General features: G+C 38.6%; 1 protein-coding gene and 1 long non-coding RNA gene across 3 annotated transcripts; one reads left to right on the top strand and one right to left on the bottom strand.

The window, feature by feature from the left end:
* Nucleotides 1-735: 735 nt before the first annotated feature.
* LOC111644303 (uncharacterized) lies at nt 736-13,212 on the bottom strand. 2 transcript variants are annotated; one of them, XM_023393110.2, is made up of 4 exons: nt 13,108-13,212; nt 7,397-8,278; nt 2,283-2,453; nt 736-1,392 (listed from the first exon to the last, which is right to left on the bottom strand). In XM_023393110.2, exons 2-4 carry the CDS (start codon nt 8,256-8,258, stop codon nt 1,271-1,273), a joined length of 1,155 nt encoding a protein of 384 aa, XP_023248878.1. In that variant the 5' UTR covers nt 8,259-8,278; nt 13,108-13,212; the 3' UTR covers nt 736-1,270. The 2 variants fall into 2 exon arrangements, with proteins under 2 accessions (XP_023248878.1, XP_087026257.1); XM_087170131.1 differs by lacking the exon at nt 13,108-13,212 and adding an exon at nt 11,836-11,937.
* A 103-nt stretch (nt 13,213-13,315) lies between these two features.
* LOC147817621 (uncharacterized) lies at nt 13,316-23,086 on the top strand. Its single transcript, XR_015436215.1, has 3 exons — nt 13,316-13,398; nt 13,508-13,752; nt 22,357-23,086. It is a non-coding gene; the product is annotated as an uncharacterized LOC147817621 (long non-coding RNA).
* The last annotated feature ends 245 nt before the right edge of the window (nt 23,087-23,331 follow it).

Below are 23,331 nucleotides of genomic sequence, written 5' to 3'. Positions count from 1 at the left end.
ATCCGGGGAAGTGAAAAAGGTCTTTTCTGGATGTATTGTTTACACATGTAAAGTTATAAAAGTTTGTTTTTTCTAACATAGAAAAGTAAGAAATTGTAGAAATTATGTAGTATTGTTAGATTTTATCGTACAAATGCATTAGATACAAAAGGACAAGAGTCCAACCACATTGTAAGAGTCAGATAATAAACGCTCTCCTTGCTGAAGGTTGTCACTCAAAGTTAAAACAAACACAGGAGAAGAATAACAACAAAAATATAGTTTTTTTTTAGTATTCACAATAAGGCATGTTCTAGTTTTGATCCAGGTACACAGCCGGTGTGTAACCCTCCGAGGTGCACGCTGTCGCTGCGAGAAACTCAAATCTCTGTTTGGACACCTGGAGGTCAGAAGATTTAAGCAGTATATTATGATGATATAGTTGTTGCTACTGAGTAGAGCTAAAAGACCAAACACACAACTTCCCCTTCTGAATACCAAAACCTTAGTCTATGAATAACAAAACAGTACCCAGCCTCACCCCGCACCCACCCACCCACCCACCACACACTTGACGGTTGAATTCTCAGTCTCTGGCTGTGACTGCCAGTTGTGGAATATCTGAAGGCGCAGTTCAAATTAAATTTCTTATTGCCTTCCTGATGCCATAACAGCAGGTGATAGCTGATATGGATAATGTTATTGTTGACCATGGCGTCTGAATTTCATCGCAAAGGCCTCCTGTCTCATCTCTTCTACAATGTTTTGCATCAGCAGGAGACACATTCTAGTTTCTTCTCTTTATCTGATCAGATTATATTCTAATGTCTTTGTTTTGCTTGTCTGCAACAAAATTTTGTGGCTCCTAGCCACGCAAAAAATGATTTATATTAAATCAAAAGTTATAGAAAATATGAATTTTTAATATCCTTCATTGACTGCAAAGCATATTCTTCATTAGGAAAGACTAATGAAGAATTTTATTCCCTTTGGCAACATACATAAATGGCTAAGAGTTAATATTGGCTGTGGCAGTGTACTTCAGACAGATTTCCTTCAGTGATCCCTTTAGTTCAGTGCAATAAATCTACACAACACGATTTATATTCTGACAATTAGTGTCATTTGTGGTGGCCGACAAACTCTCTTTGTGATTTCCATCCACAAATTTCACTTTCAGACAGTCTTATTCACAAAACTCCACATTATCAGTTGTCTATCAAAGGCCAGTTAGAGTAGGTGACAGACTTTTCTTTCAAGGGAGTTCATGTCTTTGGTCTTGGGAGTCCTTTCAGTTTCTCTGGCGTCCTGGAAAGTTGGTCATTTGGATGTTGTCCCCCTGGAGTCCTGGGTTGTAATAGGCCGAACCGCCAAAGTTCAAATCCAAAGGGTCGCTGTTGTCTAATCTGAGAACTGGAAATTAGACACGTTAACATTAAATACTGACTCATGTTTTCCTTTTATCACTGAATTTATCTTTGTTTTTGTCCTGCATCTAAACTAATGAGTCAGTGGTACTGAAGGAAAAAAAAATCCACCTAACACACTTTAGGAATTGAAATAGCGTTTCAGTATAAAACGGGACCTCAGATATGCAGGTATGTTTTTAAGATTGACCATGTGCTACAGCTGAGTAGCTAATTAGCCTTCAACCTGACATGCACACCTGTATGCTGCAGCAGGAAGAAAAAAAACACACACATGCAGTTCATTTCAGTTATGTGCTTGGGCTTTTGTGTAAGAGAGAGAAAGAGAGGGAGAGAGAGAGAGAGAGAGAGAGAGAGAGAGAGAGAGAGAGAGAGAGAGAGAGAAACCAAGGGCTAAAAGGAAAACTTACAGACAGATGAGAAGATGAATACCACTCTCATTTCTGTGCATTAAATATGATAGAGACTGCTAACAAAACTCACCTGGTAGCACTTCTAAACACTCATGTTTGTGTAATCCATTAAAAAAAAAGTGTAAAAAATGACTATTCCCTGTTTTTCCGGGGTTCATGTATCACACTGTTTGCCAAAAATATTGAACTAGCAGGCAATCGTAATTGACTGAGCCTGCAAGTGAGTGAGTGACTCACTCATCGTGTTTTATTTTAGCATTTTGTTCTGAGTTTGGAATTAGCTCCCCACCTACCAGAGGGTTTGTTTATTCTTTTAATTTGAAAAGTTTGCCAGAGCAAGTTGGCATCCCTAATTAAATCCTGATCAAGCAATCACAGATAGCAGTGTAATTATATACGGCATGTCTTTTGTTTTATTTTATTTAGAATTTACTTGAAGGGGTCGGAGAAGCGACTTGCTTACCTGGGTCTGAGGGATATTCCTCCACCAGTTTCCTGTGAGAGAAAGCCTTCTGGTGTTTCTTTTTCAGGATGACATAGGCCACCAGTCCCACGATGGCCACAGCCACTGCCGTGCCCAGCACCGCCCCCCACGCCCCATTCCTGTTACTCCTGTGTGGATCTGACGCCAAACCTTGATGGGAGAAAAGAGCGGTCGAGGGGATGGGAGAGAGCGGTAAATAATTTGTCAACAATAACATTGTTTATATCAACGTCTGTCTTTGAGGGTTAATTGTCAGCTAATTATGGCTGAAATGTGTTTTTGAAATCGTGTTTCCAGTGGCAGCACTTTGCATAAACACACATCCCAGTCAGTCATCTGTACAGATTTGTTTAATATACACTGCGATAATTAATGCAATTAACATGCCAAAATCATGATCATTTCTTGAATACATTTGAATATTTTAAAGCAGCACCCTGTGCTCATCTTCTGAATAGGGTTAAATGTGACTGAACATTAGGCTGCTTTAGTTTCCATTATACGATATCACCATTAATTTGAGTTTGAATGACATAACAAATTTAATTTCTCCATGGATCACTTATTATACAACAATTCTTTACATGTAAATATTGCAGTTAATTACTACCTGCACACGTAGATATCTGTGTTCTCACATTGTGGCAGCGGTAAAAAACTTATGCTATAGATCAAAAGATGTGAGGGCGTCCATACTGTTAAAAAGATGACATACGGATAAAAGCAACCAACGTATTCTAACCTTTTCCATTCCAACAATTCTATTTTTTCTTCCCATCTATTTCAGTGTTTGTGTTCAGGGGAAAAGGGGATGGGAAAATGCTTTTTTTTTTAAGTGACAGAGTTGTCTTCAACATCCTCTGACATTGAAATACTCCATTTGTTTTTTTATCAACACTCACACATGAAAAATTCAGTGGCTCTGTTTATCTACAAATGGCTCAATTTACCCACTTGCTAGGATCAATTTACCCTTAACCTGAGGCAAACTTAACCAAAAGACCCTTTTTCACACAGTGTATTCCAATTCTTGTTATTTAGCTGTTTTATTTTTGAGAATAGTCATAAATAAAATATGAGTGAAAGAGTTTGCTTTAGTCATGTCTTATTTGTCCTTGCCAGGAAAACATTTCAAGTAAAGACGTGGCGATCTTACCCCATGTTGGCAAACAAATAAACTATATTATCTTCCTCTAAATCCCTCATATGTTAAAGTGTCTTTAGCCATGGTGGCGACATGGCTCCATGCATGTTTGTCAGTCCAACACTTGGATCTGATACAGTTCAACAACTATCATGTGGATTGCTGTGAATTTTTGGTACAGATATCTACATTATCCAGAGTAGGGCTCAAAATACTGGTTAAAGTTTTGTAACTTTAGCCCTTATATTTTATCTAACTAATATTGGCTAGTTTCTAACTTTAACCCTAAGTTACAGTTTAGCTAACTAATGTTAGCTAGCTTCTAAATCTAACCTAAAGGTACAAGTTAGCTAACTAATGTTAGGTCTCAGGATTTCAGGAGTTTTATCTTGTTGGGTAATTGATGAGTTGAACAATATTACAATATATGTGTGTTGAAGGCTAAGTAATTGTACAAGAAGCGGTGGTAAGTAATTAAGTACATTTACTGTAAGTTCTGTACTAAAGTACTGTTACATCCTGTTTTATTTTGGTGTTTCCTGTTGATCATCTGTTTGCTGATTGGTGGGCTGAGTCTATACAGGCAGGTCCTCTTTGTTCAGCTCGCTCTCTCTCCATCCTGCTGCAGCAGCATCTTTCTGGTGCTAGGTATTTGATGTTCTTGTACTTTACTACATTTCAGGGGAAACTGACAGAAAAACTTCACCTACACTGTACTGGGTTCCCTTTCACCCTGGAGAAAAAGCTGACCCCCTTATTGTCATCATATGATTCGCACTCTTATCCAGAGAGTAAATCTTACTGACTCTGGTGATCCCCTGACTTTTCCTCTTGCACCACCATGAGGTCGACATTTATGGTTTTTGGATGAACTTTCTCAACAACAGCTGGATGGATCGTCATTAAATGTCCACCACAGGAGGAATTGTATTAACTTTGGTGATCCCCTGACCTTTCATCTCGCACCATCACCGGTTCAAAATTCACAGTTGTCCAATACTTTGGTTTAAGACCAAATATCTGCAGAGCTGATGACATTTCCATCAGCCTCAGCTGTGCTTTAACATTTAGCACTGCCACTGTGAGCATGTTAGTATGCTGATGTTAGCATTTAGCTCAAAGCAGCACTGTGCCTTAGAGCAGCCTCACACAGCTGATAGTATGTGCTGTAGACTCCTAATCTTGTTGTATTATGATGAAACATATGTACAGTTCATGAAGACCCTGATGTCATTGTAACAATTGTATATGTCACCTTGTTTTAGTAAGGTCAGGAAGCTGCAGTGAGTGAATATTTTTATGTAGTAGTAGTAGTGTAAAAGCAAGGGATTTAAACATCTCAGTTCCTGATAAAGTTACATGACGATAATTCTGTAAAGCAATTAAACTGAGAATAATTTAGTTTAATAAAGGAAAAAAATTTTAACAGAGAGGTTAAGATAAAGAGGTCATAAGTAAAATATGATGTAAATAGTTAAACAAGTAATTAAAATAACCGTTCTAAACAATATGGGCAGCAAACTTTGATGAACTAAAAAGAAGAGAAAACAGATTGTGTCTTTAGTTTCAGTTACTCTGACTGGTTTTAGTATATATCAGTCTGTGTCACTTGTGGTAATTGGTCAGAGGTATGGCAGAGGACGGGATGCAAAAATATTTTAATATTATTATTATTATCATTATTATTATTTTAATTAAGTAATTCATTCATTCTCTTATTTTATTTTCCCGCATTATGGCCTGATCCACACTCCAGTCCAGTCGGTGGCGGTAGTGCGCCTACAAGGTGGTTTTCCAACCGCCTTTACCACCAAAGAAGAAGAAGACGAACGAGGCGCTGGAGATACGCGGAGCAGGAGAAATAATGACAAAATACTGGGTTAAAACAGCTGGTGAAAGTGTCTGTAAACACTGTAGCCGGGAGACAGCCATGGGTTTCGCTTAATCACGGTTGATTCGGTTGTACGAGTGTGTCTGTGCTAAGCTGAAGGCGACCGGAGGAAGCCATCACCGCCGCCATTGCTAATCGGGCAGGACTCACGTGCTATGCTAAACTTTACCAGTTGCAAGGTCGGAAGACACCATTGCTGATCGGAACAATAAACATTGAGTGTCTATAAGGACAGAATACGTCCAAGGTGTAGGTGTGCATCCGGAGGAGGACTCCATCTCAGCCTCCATCCAGCTTCTCTAGCACCTGCACCTGTTTCTAAAGGACTGGCGCCAAAACTGTGAGTTGAACTTTGTGTTTTGCCCTGCTGAGAATAAGGATTTCCTTATGGAATAACATTTTAATCTAAATTAAATACTTAAATAAATAAATACAGCTATGAAATAAATTCTGAAATAAATAAATTAGGTAATAAACGTAGAAATATATAAATATATGAAATATATAATTTAGTCGATAAATAAATTGCTTTTTATTTTGAGATGACATTTTTATTTATTTCAGGGAACTTTTATTTTGTAATGCCACATTTATTTTTTTCGGGAGACTTGTATTTCGTAGTGCCATATTTATTTATTTCCAGAGACTTTTATTTCGTAGTGCCATATTTATTTCCCAGCCATTTTTATTTATTTGATTCCCTCATTTTGTAAAGGTATTTTTGTTTAATATTATTTCCAAAGCAATTTATCAATTTGCTAATTTAGGTAAAAGTAATTTGGTTTAATATTATTTTGTAAGTTTATGGGTTCTATTTTAAAGTGGTCTAATAAGTCTTAATTTTGGTTTTGATTTATTTTAATTGTATGGTTTAATATTGTTTATATACTCCTAAAAATACTGACAGTAAACATCTGTTCCTTTTCATTCTAAAGAGTTAGTAGTAGTTAGTAGAGCATTAATCAGTTCACTCAGAACAGGTAAGATATCGAACCCAAACACCTCATCATTCCAGCCTCCGGTGAGTAAAGCCACTTGAGTGGAGGGTTCCTACCTTTATTTACTGTTGTCAGTTAAAGCGAAGCTGCCTTGTAGGCTCATATTTATAGACTCTTTGTTTACCTGTACTCTGCCGTCTGTGCTTTTGTACAGTTGTCGTGCACACGCTGTGCCTGTCAGGGTAACTGTGGGGCAGATTTTTTTTTTTTTTTAATATAACTGTGTTGCCCGCAGTTTCACAACTGTGTTCCCACTGTTTATTGCCGTCATCTGTTAGTGTTACGTCCTGCTGTCACATCTGTCCATGTGATGTGAGTTTTATTTTAATCTCAAACCCGCACCGGCTCTCTTAGGGCCTCTTGTTTTCCTCCCGTCACAGTGTCGGTAGTCAGCTCGCCCACAAATACTTTGCAGGAAAAGTAGCTGTTTAGATAGATGGATAGATAGATAGTGTCTATGCCCTTTATCTCCTACCTCCTTGATCTCACGGTCAACACCAAAGACTAGTCTCACGCCCCTGCACAAACGCTGCAAAAGTATCTCTGACCTCAGTCCCCGACCGCCTCTTACAGTTCTTTTCTCTTTTTTTCTTCTTGCCCCAAAAACAGGGTTTCATTGTCCTGTACTGAGAAGGTGCTTGTAACAGATCCCTTCACTCACAGCAGCCACATCGATAGCGCCTGAAACCCAACCTTTTCCTTTTGAAAGAAAGGGCATTTGTCCTAGATGCAGGTAAATGTGGGTCAGGGAAAGGGCGTAAAAAAAAAAAAAAGTAACAGTGATATATTTGCTCCTGAGCAACGGGGCACACTGCTACCTTTAAACCAAGTCTCTAAAGGATTTTGTGCCTGTTTTGTTGCCTTATAGCTCTTATGCTAACATCTGTCAAACCTCCTTACACGAGTCAGTCAGGAGAGCTTGGGGATGTCACATAAATGCTTTTTTTCCCTCAGTATCTGTCTATAAAGTGATGTCACGCTCCGAGGAAGACACACAAAGCAGGTTTCTGGACACAGAAATGTGCACCGGATACTGTGACACCTGAAACAGTAGCAGTACCTCTTTCTGAGCTGCTCCCTGAGGCGGCGTCTTTGTCTGTCTTGTTGGCCTTCTCAGGTGTGTTCGGAGCGGCGGCGGTCGTGGTCGCAGGGCTCGTCTCTGTGGTCTCAGAGGGGAGCACTGTCGTAGATGAAGACAGGGTCGACGTCTTGTTTGTCTCTGGTGATGCTGTGGTTGTTACGGCCGTTGTGTTGGTAGATCCTGTGCTTGTGCTGTTGGTTAACCCCGTGTGTGCCTTCGGTCTTGTTGTGGATTCTTGTGTGGCGTTTCTCTCTGGAGGCGAGGTTGTAGACTGTAAATCAGTACGATTGGAAAAATCTGGAAAGCTGGTGGAGTTTTGTGAAATCAAATGAGTGGTGGAGGTTTGAAGGGTCGTGGTCGAGTTATGAGAGCCGTCCTCCGCTTCTGTCACGTTGGCGTGACTTGAGCTTGTGGGATGTGCAGTTGTCGTGTTTGGAGAAACTGTGGCGTCCGGCAGTTCAGGTTGTTTTGTTGTGCCGTTAGTAAATGCGGGAGGCAGCGTGGTAGCGACAACATTCAGATCATCAGATGTATTATTCGCACCGCTTTCATGGCCCGACAGGTTCTCCTCTTCTGCATTAAATGCTGCCATGGAGCCAGATGCTATTCCACTGTAATCATTACTTGGCTCCGAAGCCGTCGCATCAGCTTCCTGATCATACTTTGCCTTCTCTCCGGTAACTGCAGCATTTAGACTTCCAGCTGTATTTTTGGCGAGTTCACGGAGCCAGCTTTTATCAATTGTACGCCCCGGAGAGTCGGTTGGATCTTGGAGCGATGCCAGGTGGAAGGCATGGACAATCAGAAGGAGGCCTGCTGTGATTTTTAAATACAGTTCCATTTCCCCCTTTCGGTTTCACTCTGAAACACAAGAGAGAACATGAAAACATCATTTTACTGCTTGAAAACAAAATAAAAAATCTCAGCAGAGGCCAGTTCCCATCGTATAACATGGCAGTAATCATAAACAAACATTAATACAGGTTATGTTATAGGAAAAGCAATATTATTGTTTATTAACTTTGACTTCATACATTCACACCATTATATTAAATGATTGAGGATCATTTTAAAACATTTTCTTGTCTATATTAATAATTCACAGCAGATTGTGATGAAGTTTGGCTCCGTTGTCGTGACACTACAGATGTTCAAACTTTACAATTATTCCAACCACTTTCAAAACTTCTTGAGCTCAAGTTGGTCAAAAGCTCCAGAACAGATGTAAGTGGACCTTGAGTTCAAACTGTTTTGTCAGCGAAAAAATGAATTAATAAATAAATAAAACATGAAGCTCATGTTATAAAATTGCTCAAAATAGTCAAAATAAGTTTACATGTACATTATTATGAAAACTTAATCTGCTCATGAACACCACCTGCTACCATTATTATTATTATTATTATTATTATTATTATTCGTGTGATTGTTTGTATTATTACTCTTATTATTAGTCCTATTACATGTCCTGTTGTTGGGTATTATTGGAGCCAGTCTAGACTTGCTTTATATGAAAAGTGCCCTGAAATAACTTCTGTTATGATTCTGCGCCATATAAATAAAACTGAACTGAATAGAAAATTGAATGAAGACCATGTGATATAGTTCAGAGCTCCAGAACAAGTACGTAACATTTATGCACTTTCCCTAATGATATGTTAAAACAACTGAGCAGCTCCTCTCTCAGAAACTGCACAAACTGAAAATGAAGACCTTTATTTTCCCAGTATAATTATATGAGATGTTTTTGTTCCTTCCTTGTCTTTTGATTTAAAATGTAAAGAGTTTTTTGGTTATTTTCTGTTTCCTGATTTTCCCCGGTGACTGAGGAGTCTGTTCACCTCCTGCGCAGGAGGAAAAGCATCAGGACGGAGTCACGGGTGTTAAAACTCTTGTTCAACTCGGCCTTCAAACTCCCCGCGACCTCACGCCAAGACTCAGTTCGCATCCAGACGTCTCTGTTTGTTCCCACAAGAGCAGCTGCTTTTCAGAGCACAGGTCACCTGCACCGACTCCAGTCATAATGAAAATCCTTGAAACGGCTGATCTTGTCCCACCCCCTTGTTTTTCAAGGAATTGCTCAGTTGACGGCGCGGTGAACATGGGACAACACGTCACGAAACATGGCGGCGACATCGGGAGCTTGTTGGTGGGTTTCAGCACAGTCATACCTGCACAATCTCCACTGAGATCTGTGACTGTGGTTTTATACAGGAGCCCTCTGAACTTTGTGATTCTTGTAAATAACTCATTTTCTTTTAAATTTACCAACCTTGATGGTTTTATATCTCCTGTGTAATCAAAAATGTTATATCCATAGGATTTTAAAATTAAAAGTGAGCTGAGTTGTGTTCTTACATTTTCACAAATGTTTTCATCAATTCTCCAACCTAGAGAAATACGTAAATTTAATATGGTAACGCTCTGTTTCATTTGGTCGCCTGTCAATGACGCTGTATCCTAGTTTCCTGCCAGAAGATTAAAATTGACTTTTATCTAGTTTTAAGCTACAGACACTTTTTACACCTCGGTGGTTTTCCACTCTATTTTAACCAGATGAAGGATTTTAGTCGTTGGACGCCTGGATCTGAAGTTACGGGAGGAAAAAAAGCTGAGGAAATGTTCGACAGCTCAGCTCCCAGCCGCTGGAGACGTCCTGTCCTGTGTCCACTGAAGAGCATCGGTGATTTTTAAAGTGAAACTTCTTTATTCGTTTACTGATTTAATCCCCTGGTGTGTTTGTTATAGAGAGGAGGAAACCTCTGTGGAGAATTCACTGGTTCATAAGTTATCAGAGAAACGATCAAAACAAAGGTTTAGCATCAATCTCATCTCCAGCTGTTCCCTGACGTGTCTGTCCTCCGTACGGCGTCGCTCAAACTCTGACTTTAAATGGGGAAACTGGTTTATTCAGTGTTTTTAACGGTTAGAATCACCGGGTCTGTTTGATTTCCTGAACCACTGACACTGTGGTCTTTTGTTATTGTTTTGATTGAGAGACTTCCAGATGCAGAAGTTACAGACGGTGCGTTTAAATCCAAAATTGAAACTACTAAGATACAGTTGTATTTATTGTCAAAGAAACACTGAGACGTGTTCATGTGTGGTCAGCGTCTCAACGAGTCTTTTTTATCACCCACATGTTTCTGCTCTGTGGGAAGTAAATGGAAAACCTGTGGGTTGTTAATGGTGCAGCCTGCTGTGTGAACGTAGGATCAATCAAGCCGCTCAAGTTTGCTGATGATACAACACTGAGAACACATCATTAAAGGAAAATGGGTTGAGATGGGGAAAGAGGGTGGGGGGGGAGGAGGTGGGTGGGGAGGGTGAAACAATTTAGAGCACAACTGCAGCGGTGAAAATAATAAACTGACCGGCTCATTTGTACCTGTACAGATGTTTCCCTGGCTGAACATTGTTATTGAGCATCATCATCGCTCTCATCTGCCCAGTCTCGGTTGGAAACATCCAATCACAGAGCTTGAATTTCTGCTGCATTCACACCTTATGTTGAGACAGTTCACAGGTCGGTTTGAGACTCTTATATTTGGCAATTATGTTGTTGTTGTTGTTTTTTTCAAAGCTGCAACATTAAAGCGCTCGCACTGAATTTGCTGCAGTTGTAACTTGCATCGTCTCCATAGAAACAGCAGCTAAAGATCATGGGAATGAAACCATCTACCAAACGGAAAAAAAAAAAAAAAAAAAAAAAAAAAAAAAAAAAAAAAAAGCAAAGAAGCAAAGTTGAAATAATAAAACCTCTTGGTCTCCTGGTAGTTTCACAGACCGCTGAGGATCACCGAAAGAAAAACACGTTCTTACACTGACGTTTTGTTAAGTGTAAATACCACTGCTGCCGGCACAGTGACTCCACTCCCAGTCCTGTGCAGGGTTATGAAACGAAGAGCTAATTTGTTGTCCTGACCTAGAGGCTAAGACGTATTACATGTAATCTGCAGAGACTGTTTCTTGACTATGCTAGTTGTAAGAAAAAAAAAAAATATTGCTAAATAATAATAATAATAGTAATGATTTAAATTGGCATGTCGAAGTGTGAATCCCAGCGTACTGAACGCTCTGTTGAGGATAAAAGTGTAATTATGCTGCAGGCGGCTGAGGATCTGGTGTAAATGAGACAAATTAATGTAGAACCTGTTTAACAGGCAGCTCAGCGGAGTCACTGGTTTGTTTTGATTTGTGCGTTCATGGTCAGTGGGGATATATTTTAAGATCACACACAAAAAAACTCTGTAATCATTTTTCTTAAACGCTAAAATATTGTGGTTATTGCTTCATATCTGCCAGAGACGGCTCTTATTGCTGCTGCTTGTTTGTATGGCGTTTACTGAATGTTGAAAAAACAAACTGTTTCCTGTTTCGTTTGTCACATCCTGTCCATAATCAAAATATCTACACACCCTCTCCCCCTGTCTCCAGGAATTACAGCACCTCTTCCCCGTGCTGCTGGGAGGCCATTTGGCCGCCAGCGTCAGAGTCGGTGTGACGAAAAGAAACCGGCAGAGACGTTTTACTTCTGACCCTTCGCGCTCACAGAAGCCGCCTGTTGGAAAAGAGTTCCCACTCTGCTGGTCTGTCAGAGTCTGTACCAGCCATCACCTCTACCAGCTCTGCCAGCTGTGACTCTACACACACACACACACACACACACACACACACACAGTCTCAACCAAACACAAACACACATCCTGTAAATACTCTGAATCATGCCACCCACGCACACAGACACTAATTCCCTGACATTTAGGCTATAAATCATTCAGTTTGTTTAAAGCTCACCTGTGTTATTATTTATTTATGCTGTCCATTTACTGCATCGTACAACCTCAGTACGTGTATTAGCCGAGCAGGGAGTTGAAAGTACTTTTGGAGGTACGTGTACTTCCATTTTTATGCTTCTCTTATACTCCAGTGCATTTATTTAGCAGCTTTAGTTTAAAGTTTCTTTTCAAATTAACATTTCACACATAAAACATGATCAGTTAAAACAAAATGTTTTAATTGTCTTAGATTAAATAACCCAACTACACATGAAGCAGTTAAAATTAGCTTCACTTCAACTAATGACCCAATAACAGAACAAGGGCCATTCTGAATTAAGTACCTTTTTTACACTAATTATAAATTTTCGCTAATAATTATAAATAAGAAAATTCTGGCTGCGTATCTCTTATTCATAATAGAGTGTTTTTTAGACACATATTTCAGTGTGTTACAGGTTCTCACTGTAAAACTGATCAAACACTTGTGTAATGTATTCCCCTGTTTAGGTTATATAAGATCCCACAGTATGTTTGTCCCTTGTTGCGATGAACTCTTTTTACTTTCACACTGAAAATAAAAGCGTTTATGTTTCTTAAACTCTGTTTTTACTCTTTCATGGAGAAAGTTTTGTTTCATTTTACACTTCTCAAGTAAAACTTATTGATGTTATAGTTATTGAATATAAAGAATGTCGTAAATGACGTTTTTATACTTCATATATTAAAAAGAGGTTATTTGTGATTTTTTTTTTTCTTCTTTTTTTTAGGTTTAGCTTAAAAATATAGCTGCGGCTCAAATCTTATTAAACACATTTAGACAAAAATTTTCCATCCAATTTCTAGACTCGCACGGTCCCTGAGAAAATGAGGGAAGACAAAAAATTAAATCCCTCCTCAGTAAATCCTTACCTTATTCTTAAGCTGTATCAGATGAGAACAGGTGCACAAGCAACACAATCTCTTCACCGAGCTGCCAACATGCGAGAGTGAATCAGCAATCGGCCTGGAGAGAGAGAGAGAGAGAGAGACGCAGGGCGCTGAGGGGAGGAGGGCCCAACAGAGAGGCATTCAGGGAACAACCTGCTCAACCTGCTTCTACACCTGCCAGCAACAGCAACACGCCCTGAACTGCGTCCAGTTGCAGGCTGGGAAAGAGCCACACAGGACGGGAGATGGAAACCAATTGCTGGACAAGAGAAGGTGGAGAGGGGGTTGAGGGGGTTTGGGGGAACACCAATTCATTACCGCCTCATTATTTCATGTTACCGTTTAAATAACTTGAATGTATTGTTATATGTTTGGTTGCCAGGTTGCTTCACAGGTTGCCAGGTTAGATCTGTGAATTCCCCTAGTGGGTGGAGCCTGTGGCCAAAGGTCCTCTGAGGTCCTCCTTTTCTTTTCTTTTTTTTTGCTTTCTCACCAACGCACTGGAAACGGCTGCTGTCGTCATGGCAACAGAAAGGAGGCTGGCTGACGGGGCTCGGGTTTCATCCACGCCTTTGTCTCCGGTCTATATCAGGCTACCAAGTGACGTGTGACTTTGTGAACTCACAGGTACTTGTGTTTGTGTGTGTGTGTGTGTGTGTGTGTGGGGTGTGTTTGTGTGTGTGTGTGTGTGTGTGTGTCTCAGTTAACCGAGTCACGCAGCGGCTGAATTCATTTGAGTGGACGAGTGAGGCGGATGAAGTGGCACTCAAAGCTCAAACAAGGAGTTGGTTCTACTTGTTTTTTTAATGCATCTGAAGAAAAAAACAACAAGTTTCGATTAAACTGTTGGAGAATCAAATCAATCTACCTGCAGTAGATATGAGCATCGATTTCCTGTTGACACAAACGCACACCACACAGAATATATATTGTACACTCTCGCACAAGCAAACAAAAGTCACAAGTTTTTTTCATATCATAAATTCACCTCGACAAAAAAACATTTATTCATCTATTTTAGATCATTTATTTTTTTTATTATTGATGAAAAAAACAAAGTGACAAATAGGTGACACAGAAACATAATGACAAGTGACAAAGTGTCTATAAAATAACGTTTTGTTATTCACAAAAAACATTTAAAAGACTTTTAGAACATCTTCATCAAACTTTAAAACTTTCAAATTCAAGAATAAGACAGTCATGACACCAGCTTGGCAAAATTAAATAAACTAAAGAAATACTAAGATTATATTTAATTAGGTTATTAATCCGGGTGTTAATACTTTATAAACCTTAAACAAACAATTCTAAACAAGTTATAACACAGTCTTCATACATTGATGCAGGCTCACTATTTGGCAAGATCAAGTAAATGCTTACTACTAAGGAGCCTTATTGTAAAGTGTAAAACCCATCAACATATATTAATGAATTACTATAAGGCTCCTTTTACCAGTTATAGATTGTAGTAACTCATTAGTAAGATTAATGAGTAGTAAGCATTAACTTGATCTTGCCAAATAGTGAGCCTGCATCAATGTATAACATATAGCAGCAGTACTTGCTTGTTTCATCTTTGTTTATATTTGTTTTCTTCTTACTGTTTATTGATATGCACCAAAACAAATTCCTTGTGTGTTGAAAACTCAACAATAAACCGATTGTGATTCTGATGATTAAAACCACATGGTAACACAATGCACTTGAACTCCTATTGATGACTCTTAGAAACATGGAGAGAATGGGACACAGTTCTGGAGCAGCTACTGAGACAGGTCTGTTTTATAATCCATTAACATACATGTCCAGACAGGCGTGTTTGTTTAATCCTACCCAAATGACATTTATTTAAAATAGTGCAGTAAAGGTGTCGTCGTCTGGAGGCCAGCTGTTGATAAACTGCCATAAATGAGGTTCAACAGCGTCTTACTGTCCCGAGCACAGCGAGTTCCTCACAGACAGCCTGTCCCCGGCACCTCACGTGGCCTGCCAGCGTTTGAAGCTAATGGGATCATGTAGCCTCGCCGGGGACGTGAATAATAGAAATGTCTAAATCTCGAACAGAGGAGATAAACAGGCTTCAGACTTCAGTGCAAAACAAAAGTGTACGAGAGCCATGAAAAAGTAAAAAGCTGAGGCACTCTAAAACCTGGAAAACACACCATCACCGAGAGATCCGCAGCAGAGATACGGCACATTTATACTGATTCAAGTTTTATGTCTTCGCTCGGTGCTCAGCAGGATAGATATGAGTGTGAAAAGCTGTTTTGTCTTCATATCTGGCAGGTACGCTGCACATTAACTTAGAGGAAGTGAATTTGTAAAAGTTGAAGACATAAGGTGCCATCATTTAGGTCAGGATCAGGAGGCGTGTGACAACTGGGAGACAAATTGACACAGTGGGTGTAATCCTCTCGACGACCGTTTCTCCCTTTTTAAGACCAGTTTTCCTTGACATCCATGGAAAATTTTGAGTGCTACACTACAGAAACGAAAACTTAGTTCAGGTAGTTTACCTAAGCTTTATTTAAGTTTGAAGAACTAGTCTTACCGCCTCCGCCTCTGCCTTGTTTATCCAGAGTCATATCAAATATTACATTTTGACATAATTGCTGTGTTAAGTCTTGAATTATGGCTAAAAAAAAGTGCTCCGTGAGGTCACACTGACCGTGACCTTTGACCTTTGGCCGCCAAAACCTAATCGGTACATCCTTGAGTCCCAGTGGACAGTTGTGCCACATGTGAAGGGATTCCCTTAAAGAGTTCTCGGGATATCGCGTTCACAAGGCCAAAACCGTGTTTTGTGAGATCGCTGTGACCTTGACCTTTGACCTTTTGAGCATCAAAATTTAATCAGTTCGTCCTTGAGTTAAAGTGAATGATTCTGCCAAATTTGAAGCGATTCCCTGAAGGTGTTACTGAGATAGACAGACGGGTGGACGGACACCCCCCGAAAACAAAATGGCCTCCAGCTCCGAAAGTAGATGATAAAATCACACAATCAATGCTTCACAGAAGACGTCATCTTCACTGCTGAGCTGCCAGATATTAAGGATACAAATAGTTCAATTAAAGCCTCTATTGATCCATTTCTAACTGTATAGATCCCTGGAGAAGCAGCTGATTTTCACCAGGATTGTGCCATTTTTCTACAAAGTGGGCTTTAATAAAACGGCCTGATGAGCTAATTAAATGAGAGAACTCATTTAAACAGGTTTAGCTTTTATAAGATCACACTCTTTTACATATCTGAGGATTTTCTCATCTTAGTCTTTCCATCAAAGGCTGTTATGGTTTTGAATTTGTCTTTAAAAAGACAAAGTGAAAAGTGAAAATGCCTGTTGCAGACCGGAGCCCTTTCTCTGGCTGGTGCTTCCTCTCGGATAAAGGCGTTCATTTCGAGAAGCTCTTATCTCGACGGCCACATACTCTAAACACATATAGGTAAATAAATTCACCTCATTAAAACAAAGACTCGTCAAGCACGCCACCAGAGTGAGTGAGCGGAGAGAGGATTTCCCCTTTTGGCTCATTCATTTATTCATTCATACGTATTACTCCTTCATGCACCCGGGCTTCTGACATAGAAAGCTGAATGCATTCATTCATCCATGCATGTATTCATGCATACATGTTTTTTGATAAATTCTATTTGATGTTGAATTGGAAAACATTGTTTGTACTGTCGCACAAGCTGTATGGCTCCTACAGTTAAAAGACACATTCAGACTGACTGCAAGGAAGAAGGGATTATGTACAGAATCACACAGATAAAAAATGTCATACAGTATTTTTATGACTTAATCTTCTCTACCTGAATCATGACTGATGTAAGCTGATATATTTTGAATATTTAGCTCATTTGAAACAGAAAACATGTTATATGTAATTGTTAACGGTGTATAAAATAAATGTTAAATGTTAAAGGAGCCTTATAGTAACTCATTAATAAATGATGATGTGTTTACACTTTACAATTAGGCTCCTTTACCACTTATAAATGGTAGTAATTCATATGTATGATTAATGAGCAGTAAGCATTAACTTGATCATGCCAAATAGTGAGCCTGCATCAATGTATGAAAACTCTTATAACTTGTTCGTAATTGCTTATTTATGGTTTAGTGTTAACTTCCTTGATAACCTCATTATAAACCATTTATAAGTCCTTTATAAGGGTAGTCATTAAATGTAAATGTGAAATCAAAAACTAAATCTGAAATCAAAATATACAGTAAATGCTAAATATAAATCCAAATGTTACATATAAAAATAAATGTTAAATATAAATGTAAATGTTAAATGTAAATGTTAAATATAAATATAAATGTTAAATCTAAAAGTAAATGTTGAATATAAATGTAAATGTTAAATATAAGAATAAATGTTAAATATAAAAGTAAATGTTAAATATAAATGTTGAATATAAATGTAAATGTAAATATAAATGTAAATGTTAAATATAAATGTAAATGTTAAATATAAATGTTAAATGTAAATGTTAAATATAAATGTTGAATATAAATGTAAATGTTAAATATAAATGTAAATGTTAAATATAAATGCAAATGTTAAATATAAATGCAAATGTTAAATATAAATGTAAATGTTAAATATAAAAATAAATTTTGAATGTAAATGTTAAATATAAATATAAATGTTAGATATAAAACTAAATGTTAACGCTAAATGTAAATGTCAAATCTAAATGTAAATGTTGAATTTGCAATGTTAAATATAAATATTAAATCTATGTACATGTGTATTATGTAACAAAAGGCTTCCCAAATGGAAACTGAAGTAAAAGCTTTAAAATCACCAGAAAATGAAGTTTTCCCCTCATAACAATAAGACACTCGGTTTGAGAGTCCGGAGATATAATTTTGTGTGATTAATAGTTAATAACATTAAGATAGTGCTCACTCAGCAGTAGGATAATTAAGATTATATAAGATTATATAATGAAGTTGATATATGGACTACAGAGCTCTAAGGCTTTATCAGTCCGAGTCACTTTAAGAAATGGCTGTGAGAGGGTCATTTAACAACCAAAATATCATAAAGGCACTTATCTGAATGTTTTGAAGCTTCTTTTTCACTATTATTGTATTTAAAGTTAATTCAGTGTGATTACCGGAAACACTGACTGGCCACGCTGCATCTGGTTTCAAATGAGAAAAACGTCTTTTAAAAGATATTTTCATAAAACGTTGTTTCCATGCATTTGCAAGCAGCTCGCAGCTGTTTGAATGTACTTTTCAAATCCACAATGATAATTTTGAATTAAAGTTTCATGCGTGGAATTGAAATGATTTTCTTTTCTCCAGTAAATTCTCCAAAATGAAGCACTCAGATGTTCCGGATAAACATTAGATTTGATGAGTGTTTTCCCTGTATGCTAAAGATTCTGTGGCTCAGACTGAACAGAAACACTTTGCAAATCTTTGGAGAGGCATAATGAAAAACTCCGACTGCGCTTGCTCTCGCTTATTTCCTCAGTTGATCATAAAAAGTGCATAATTTCCACCAAGCCGAAGCCTGTGCGGTTTCCTCGGGAGGTTTGAATGGTTTTTGACTCAGAGTCAGAGTGAGAATGAAACTCGGCGCTTGATTTTCCTGCAGAAGATGTAACAACATGTAACCACATTCGAGGTGCTCTCTAACTCACTCACAGGCCTGTGACATTTGAATAACTGCTGGCCTGGCACTTCCCTCGCACGCTGTCAGGAGCTGTTCAATCCAGGTGTCAATTAAGATTTGCAAAACAAACGCAAAGTCCTAACGGCGTTGACTGAAGAGCATGGCTTCAGGTCAGCCGTCAGAGCGAATGCTGTGAAGCTGTTTGTGAGACGGAGCCAGGTTTGTGGCTTTATGTATTCCTGTTGCTTTGAGCTTCCTCTCTGGGTTTAATTACAGTCCATGTCCGACTGTTACGTTACATCGAGCTCAGGAAAAAGCATTAATGATGCCCCTTTAAAACCCACAGAGAGCGTGTGATTCATGTGTGTGTACGTGCATGAGGTGTGTGTGTGTGTGTGTGTGTGTGTGTGTTGTCTGAGGATGTATTTCTGCAGGTCTGGGGAGGATACTTCACTGTCGGAGTTGAATTATCTTCTTCGGGTTTGTGTCTGGCAGAAACCAGCGAGACCCAGAAGGCAGGAGAGAGAGCTGAATGGCTCCGCCTTGATATCTTATAGGTTTAACCCTTAGATACACCTTCCCTGTCTTTATCCCACCGGTTGGCACTTAATCCTATTTTAAGAAATGCAATCCAGAATAATTTGAAAAGCCTTTATTCAACTTGGCTATAGTCTGAATCCGTATCAGCCTCATGGCATTCATGAGGAACACACTGGCTGCGTCTTATTAACTTTTCATTGTGAATAGCCAATAAAAGCTTTATGAGCCTATTTTGGAGTTTCTTGCGTTTCTTTTTTCTCATGACAAGCTTTAACATCTTAAAGGAAGAGCGCAATCTTCTGTGGATTCTCAGTAGAAGAAGACATTTGTGCTTTCATGGTGTCAGTGGCAACCGGTGAGGAAGCAGAGGACAATACATGGGATGGAAAGGAAAAGAAAATGTTTTGAGTTTAGAGTGTTTCACATGGTGGCATAGAAAAACCTTTTACATATACTCCTTAATGTCTTTTACGGCATCAAAGCTTCAGATAGTAACCATTACTTCAGGCGACAGCTCTGACGACTGCGCGTTCGTGTTGCGTTTGTGGGCGGCTGCGAAACCTCAGGTGGCACCAAAATAAACGCGTTTGTTTACAGATGCTGAGAGACTCGTTCACGGGTCAAAGGTTCATGTGAACAGCTTGTAGCAAGGTCACTGCCTGCATGGAGCTGAAGGACAAGTTTGTATGAACACTAATTATTTGAAGTTAATAATACCACAGAGACGACCATGTAAACACCTCAGTCTCATTATGCTATTTTATTATGTTCAATTCATGTTTCAGTGAAACAGTTGCCTATTTAGGCATCAAGCAGACACACAGCAACATTAGCATTTACTTGGAAAATATACTTATTATAATAAGTATAATAATTATATATTAATAATAATAATAATAATAATGTAATCTGGTCTTTCTTTCAACTTCCCTTGTCTGCATTTGGTGCTGGAGGTCGCACCAAATGCACTGGGTTTTTTGTCTTTATTTATTTATTTATTTATTTTTTATTTTTGGTTTTTGTTGGTTTGCTTTATTTTGGGGTTTTTTGTATTTGCTTTTGTTTTTTTTAATTTGTTGTTTATACATACAATACATTCATTAAAAGTTAAATTAAACAGTCTTGTCTGAACTGAACCTACAGTAATTCTGCCATAAAACCAAAACAATTAGCAAGAACATCTAATTATCTAATTATCACAAAACTCCATGCATATTATATTTAGTCATTTGATCCAGTGATACTATAAAAAAAAAGTATGTATTTAATAAGTGAGAGCAAGGTTATTCTACATGGAGCCAAAGGACGCCAAGCAATGGTCATGTAAACAATTATGTTAATATTAGGTTGTATATGTCCTGGTGACATGGAGCCGAGATGGCGCTGAACACAACTATTGTTCTATTCTCACATGAGGACCATGTTCTTTTTGCCAGACTGAACACTTTGAAAACTTGTTGGTTTAATTAACTGAGATCTCTCCTCTTTATTTTAGCATGAAGTTTTTATAATTTGTGTTTGATGATTTGATCGAGGGATCAGACTTAAAGTCAGAAAAACTGCTGTGAAACAACAATAAATAAGCTTAAAGTCTCTGGGGTTTTCAAAACAAACAACCCTTTTTTTCCACTGATCCATTATTTATATATAAAAAAAAACAAAGTGTAAAGACAGAAATTTCAGTTTCCTTGATTTCCTTCATACACGTGGCTGCGTGTCACATGCACAGCTTGTTTGGCCAAACACATGCGTCACATCATGTCACATGCTCTTCCTAGCAACTGTTGCTCTGGATGACACTACTCACACCGAGGCATCGGAGGAGAGTTTCTACATGTGCAATATAATAAAGAAGCAAATACCAGAACGATGACTAAAAACTATTGTGTCTTCTAAAAGTAGAAGCACCAGACAGTGGAGCCACGCCTCGATGTGGTCGGCTCATGTTTGTGCTGTGAGTCATCTCAGACTCTTGAGTGACAGCGGCTAAAAATAAAAACATCTGCGTTAATATTTAATGTTTGTTTATGCTTTTCTTTTGGGACGCTAATAAACAGGCACCAACAACCATAATGGATTTGAATTAGGGTGCCAACCATACATCTGGAGATTCCTTCAAAACAGCAGTTTCAGAAAGAGAAATCATCAATACGACTTCCAGATCAGTTAAAAGATTTTAAAATTATTGAGTTGTCATCGTCCAAAAGCCGTCCGCCGACTTTCAAAAGGAGACGAACTGAAAGTGGTTTCTGTCACTTTTATGGTTTTTGATGTGACATGAAAAAAGAAAAAGAAGCAGAGGGAAGAAGATAAAGCAACTTATCACAGGAACAAGCTGCTTCCTTTGAAGAGCAAGTCTGCAGGTTTTAGTTCAGACAGCGCTCCCTTCATATTTACCATCTGCTCACTAATAATGGCAGGGCGATTAAAGTCTTACAGTTTTATTAACTGCTGTATGGATATGGAATAAAAACCATCACACAAAATGAGAACGGTTAAATGGTTAAACTGTAACTAAATGTAATTCTCAGTAGTATTTTCATTATTTTAACAAACTGTGATGTATGTGTGTGTCCAGTTTTAATGTAATCCTCATGGATCATATCATCATCATCATCATTATACTTTTATTTAAAAACTTTCAAAACTTAGTGGCAAAATTGGGTAAAATATTTTCATTTTTTCACATGAACTAAAAGGTTTATTCTGTTTTGTAAAATGTGGAATCTCCCTTTTAAAAATGTTTAGTAAACGAAGCCGCTGGTGATTTCACATTACAATTCAAAAGCAAACAAACATCAAATAAACTATGAGATTAAATATGACACACGTCACACAAAGTTTTCGTCGCCTCGTGACATAAAACAAATATAAAGGCTGAATGTTTGATGCAGGTGACTCTGTGGTTATCTCTGGTACAGGAGACTGCATGGCCCCTTCGAGGGCAGTAGGAAATCACGGTGCACCTCAAGGTTATTTGCCTCACTGTGTGTTTATTTCATGTGCATTCGTTTATTTATTGATTTCTGTTGTTGTTTTCCCCTCCAGCAGTGATGCGCTGCTGCCGGTGCAGCTTCCACCACTAGATGTCAGCATCAACCAACACCTTCACCTGTGATCTCAGAGCCCAGATCCCTGATGAGGACACGCTGACCCCTCACAGCAGCTCAGGGGTGTTTTTTCCATTTGACCGTCGTCTGAAACACTGAGTGAAAATATTATCAGGAAATCAGAGCCTCAGACTTGGGGTCAGTGTTCCAGGGCGGTGCAGAGATGCAGCAGAGGAGCCGAGTGACGGAGCTATAATATGTGCAGCTGCACCACCAAGGACTTTATGTACAAATGAAATAAAGGAGATGTTTGTGTCGTGACTGTGACTGTATCAGTGAAGAGGGCAAGAAAGATATGTGAAAACAAACCTGCAGTGAAGGGTGAAGGCAGGAAAATGATCATTTCAAGACTTTGAAATTTAAAATATTCAATGACAGTAAAAATTATGTATCAGAAAAAGCTAATTCGCCAAAATTTAAGTGATTAAGCACAAAATCATGTTTCTTTGTGAAAGCCAGGTTCAAAATGGCTTCATTATTGTGCTGCAGTCGGTCACATAACAGTCATTTGACTGTTAAAACATACGGATATTGCAACATGACGACTTTATCAACCATTTGATCATGTGGTCAGTTACAGGTGACTAATGTGTGTAAACCTGTCTCCGTGGTTACACAGGTGCGCTCCGGTAGCACTGCACGCCTTGTTGAGAATGTATATTAATGGTTTTTCAACACAGATGTGGTGGTGGTGGGGAATGTGTGTGTGTGTGTGTGTGTGTGTGTGTGTGTGTGTGTGGTTAGTGAACGCAGCCCCAGGCCAGACTCCCTAATCAGAGCCAGGTTATTCAAGGCACCTGTTGGCCTGTGCTCATTCTCTTCCTGGTTCCTGTCCCTTGATGTGACTGGCAGCATTTGGATGCAGGCATGTAGTTACAACCATTTCACATTCACAAGCCTTTACACCACTTAT

The sequence above is a fragment of the Seriola lalandi genome, unplaced genomic scaffold (genome assembly GCF_002814215.2).
Source record: "Seriola lalandi dorsalis isolate HSWRI2012SDOR001 ecotype SW California unplaced genomic scaffold, Sedor1 jcf7180002054929, whole genome shotgun sequence".
NCBI lineage: Eukaryota > Metazoa > Chordata > Actinopteri > Carangiformes > Carangidae > Seriola > Seriola lalandi.
This window is presented reverse-complemented; position numbering and strand designations above follow the sequence as displayed.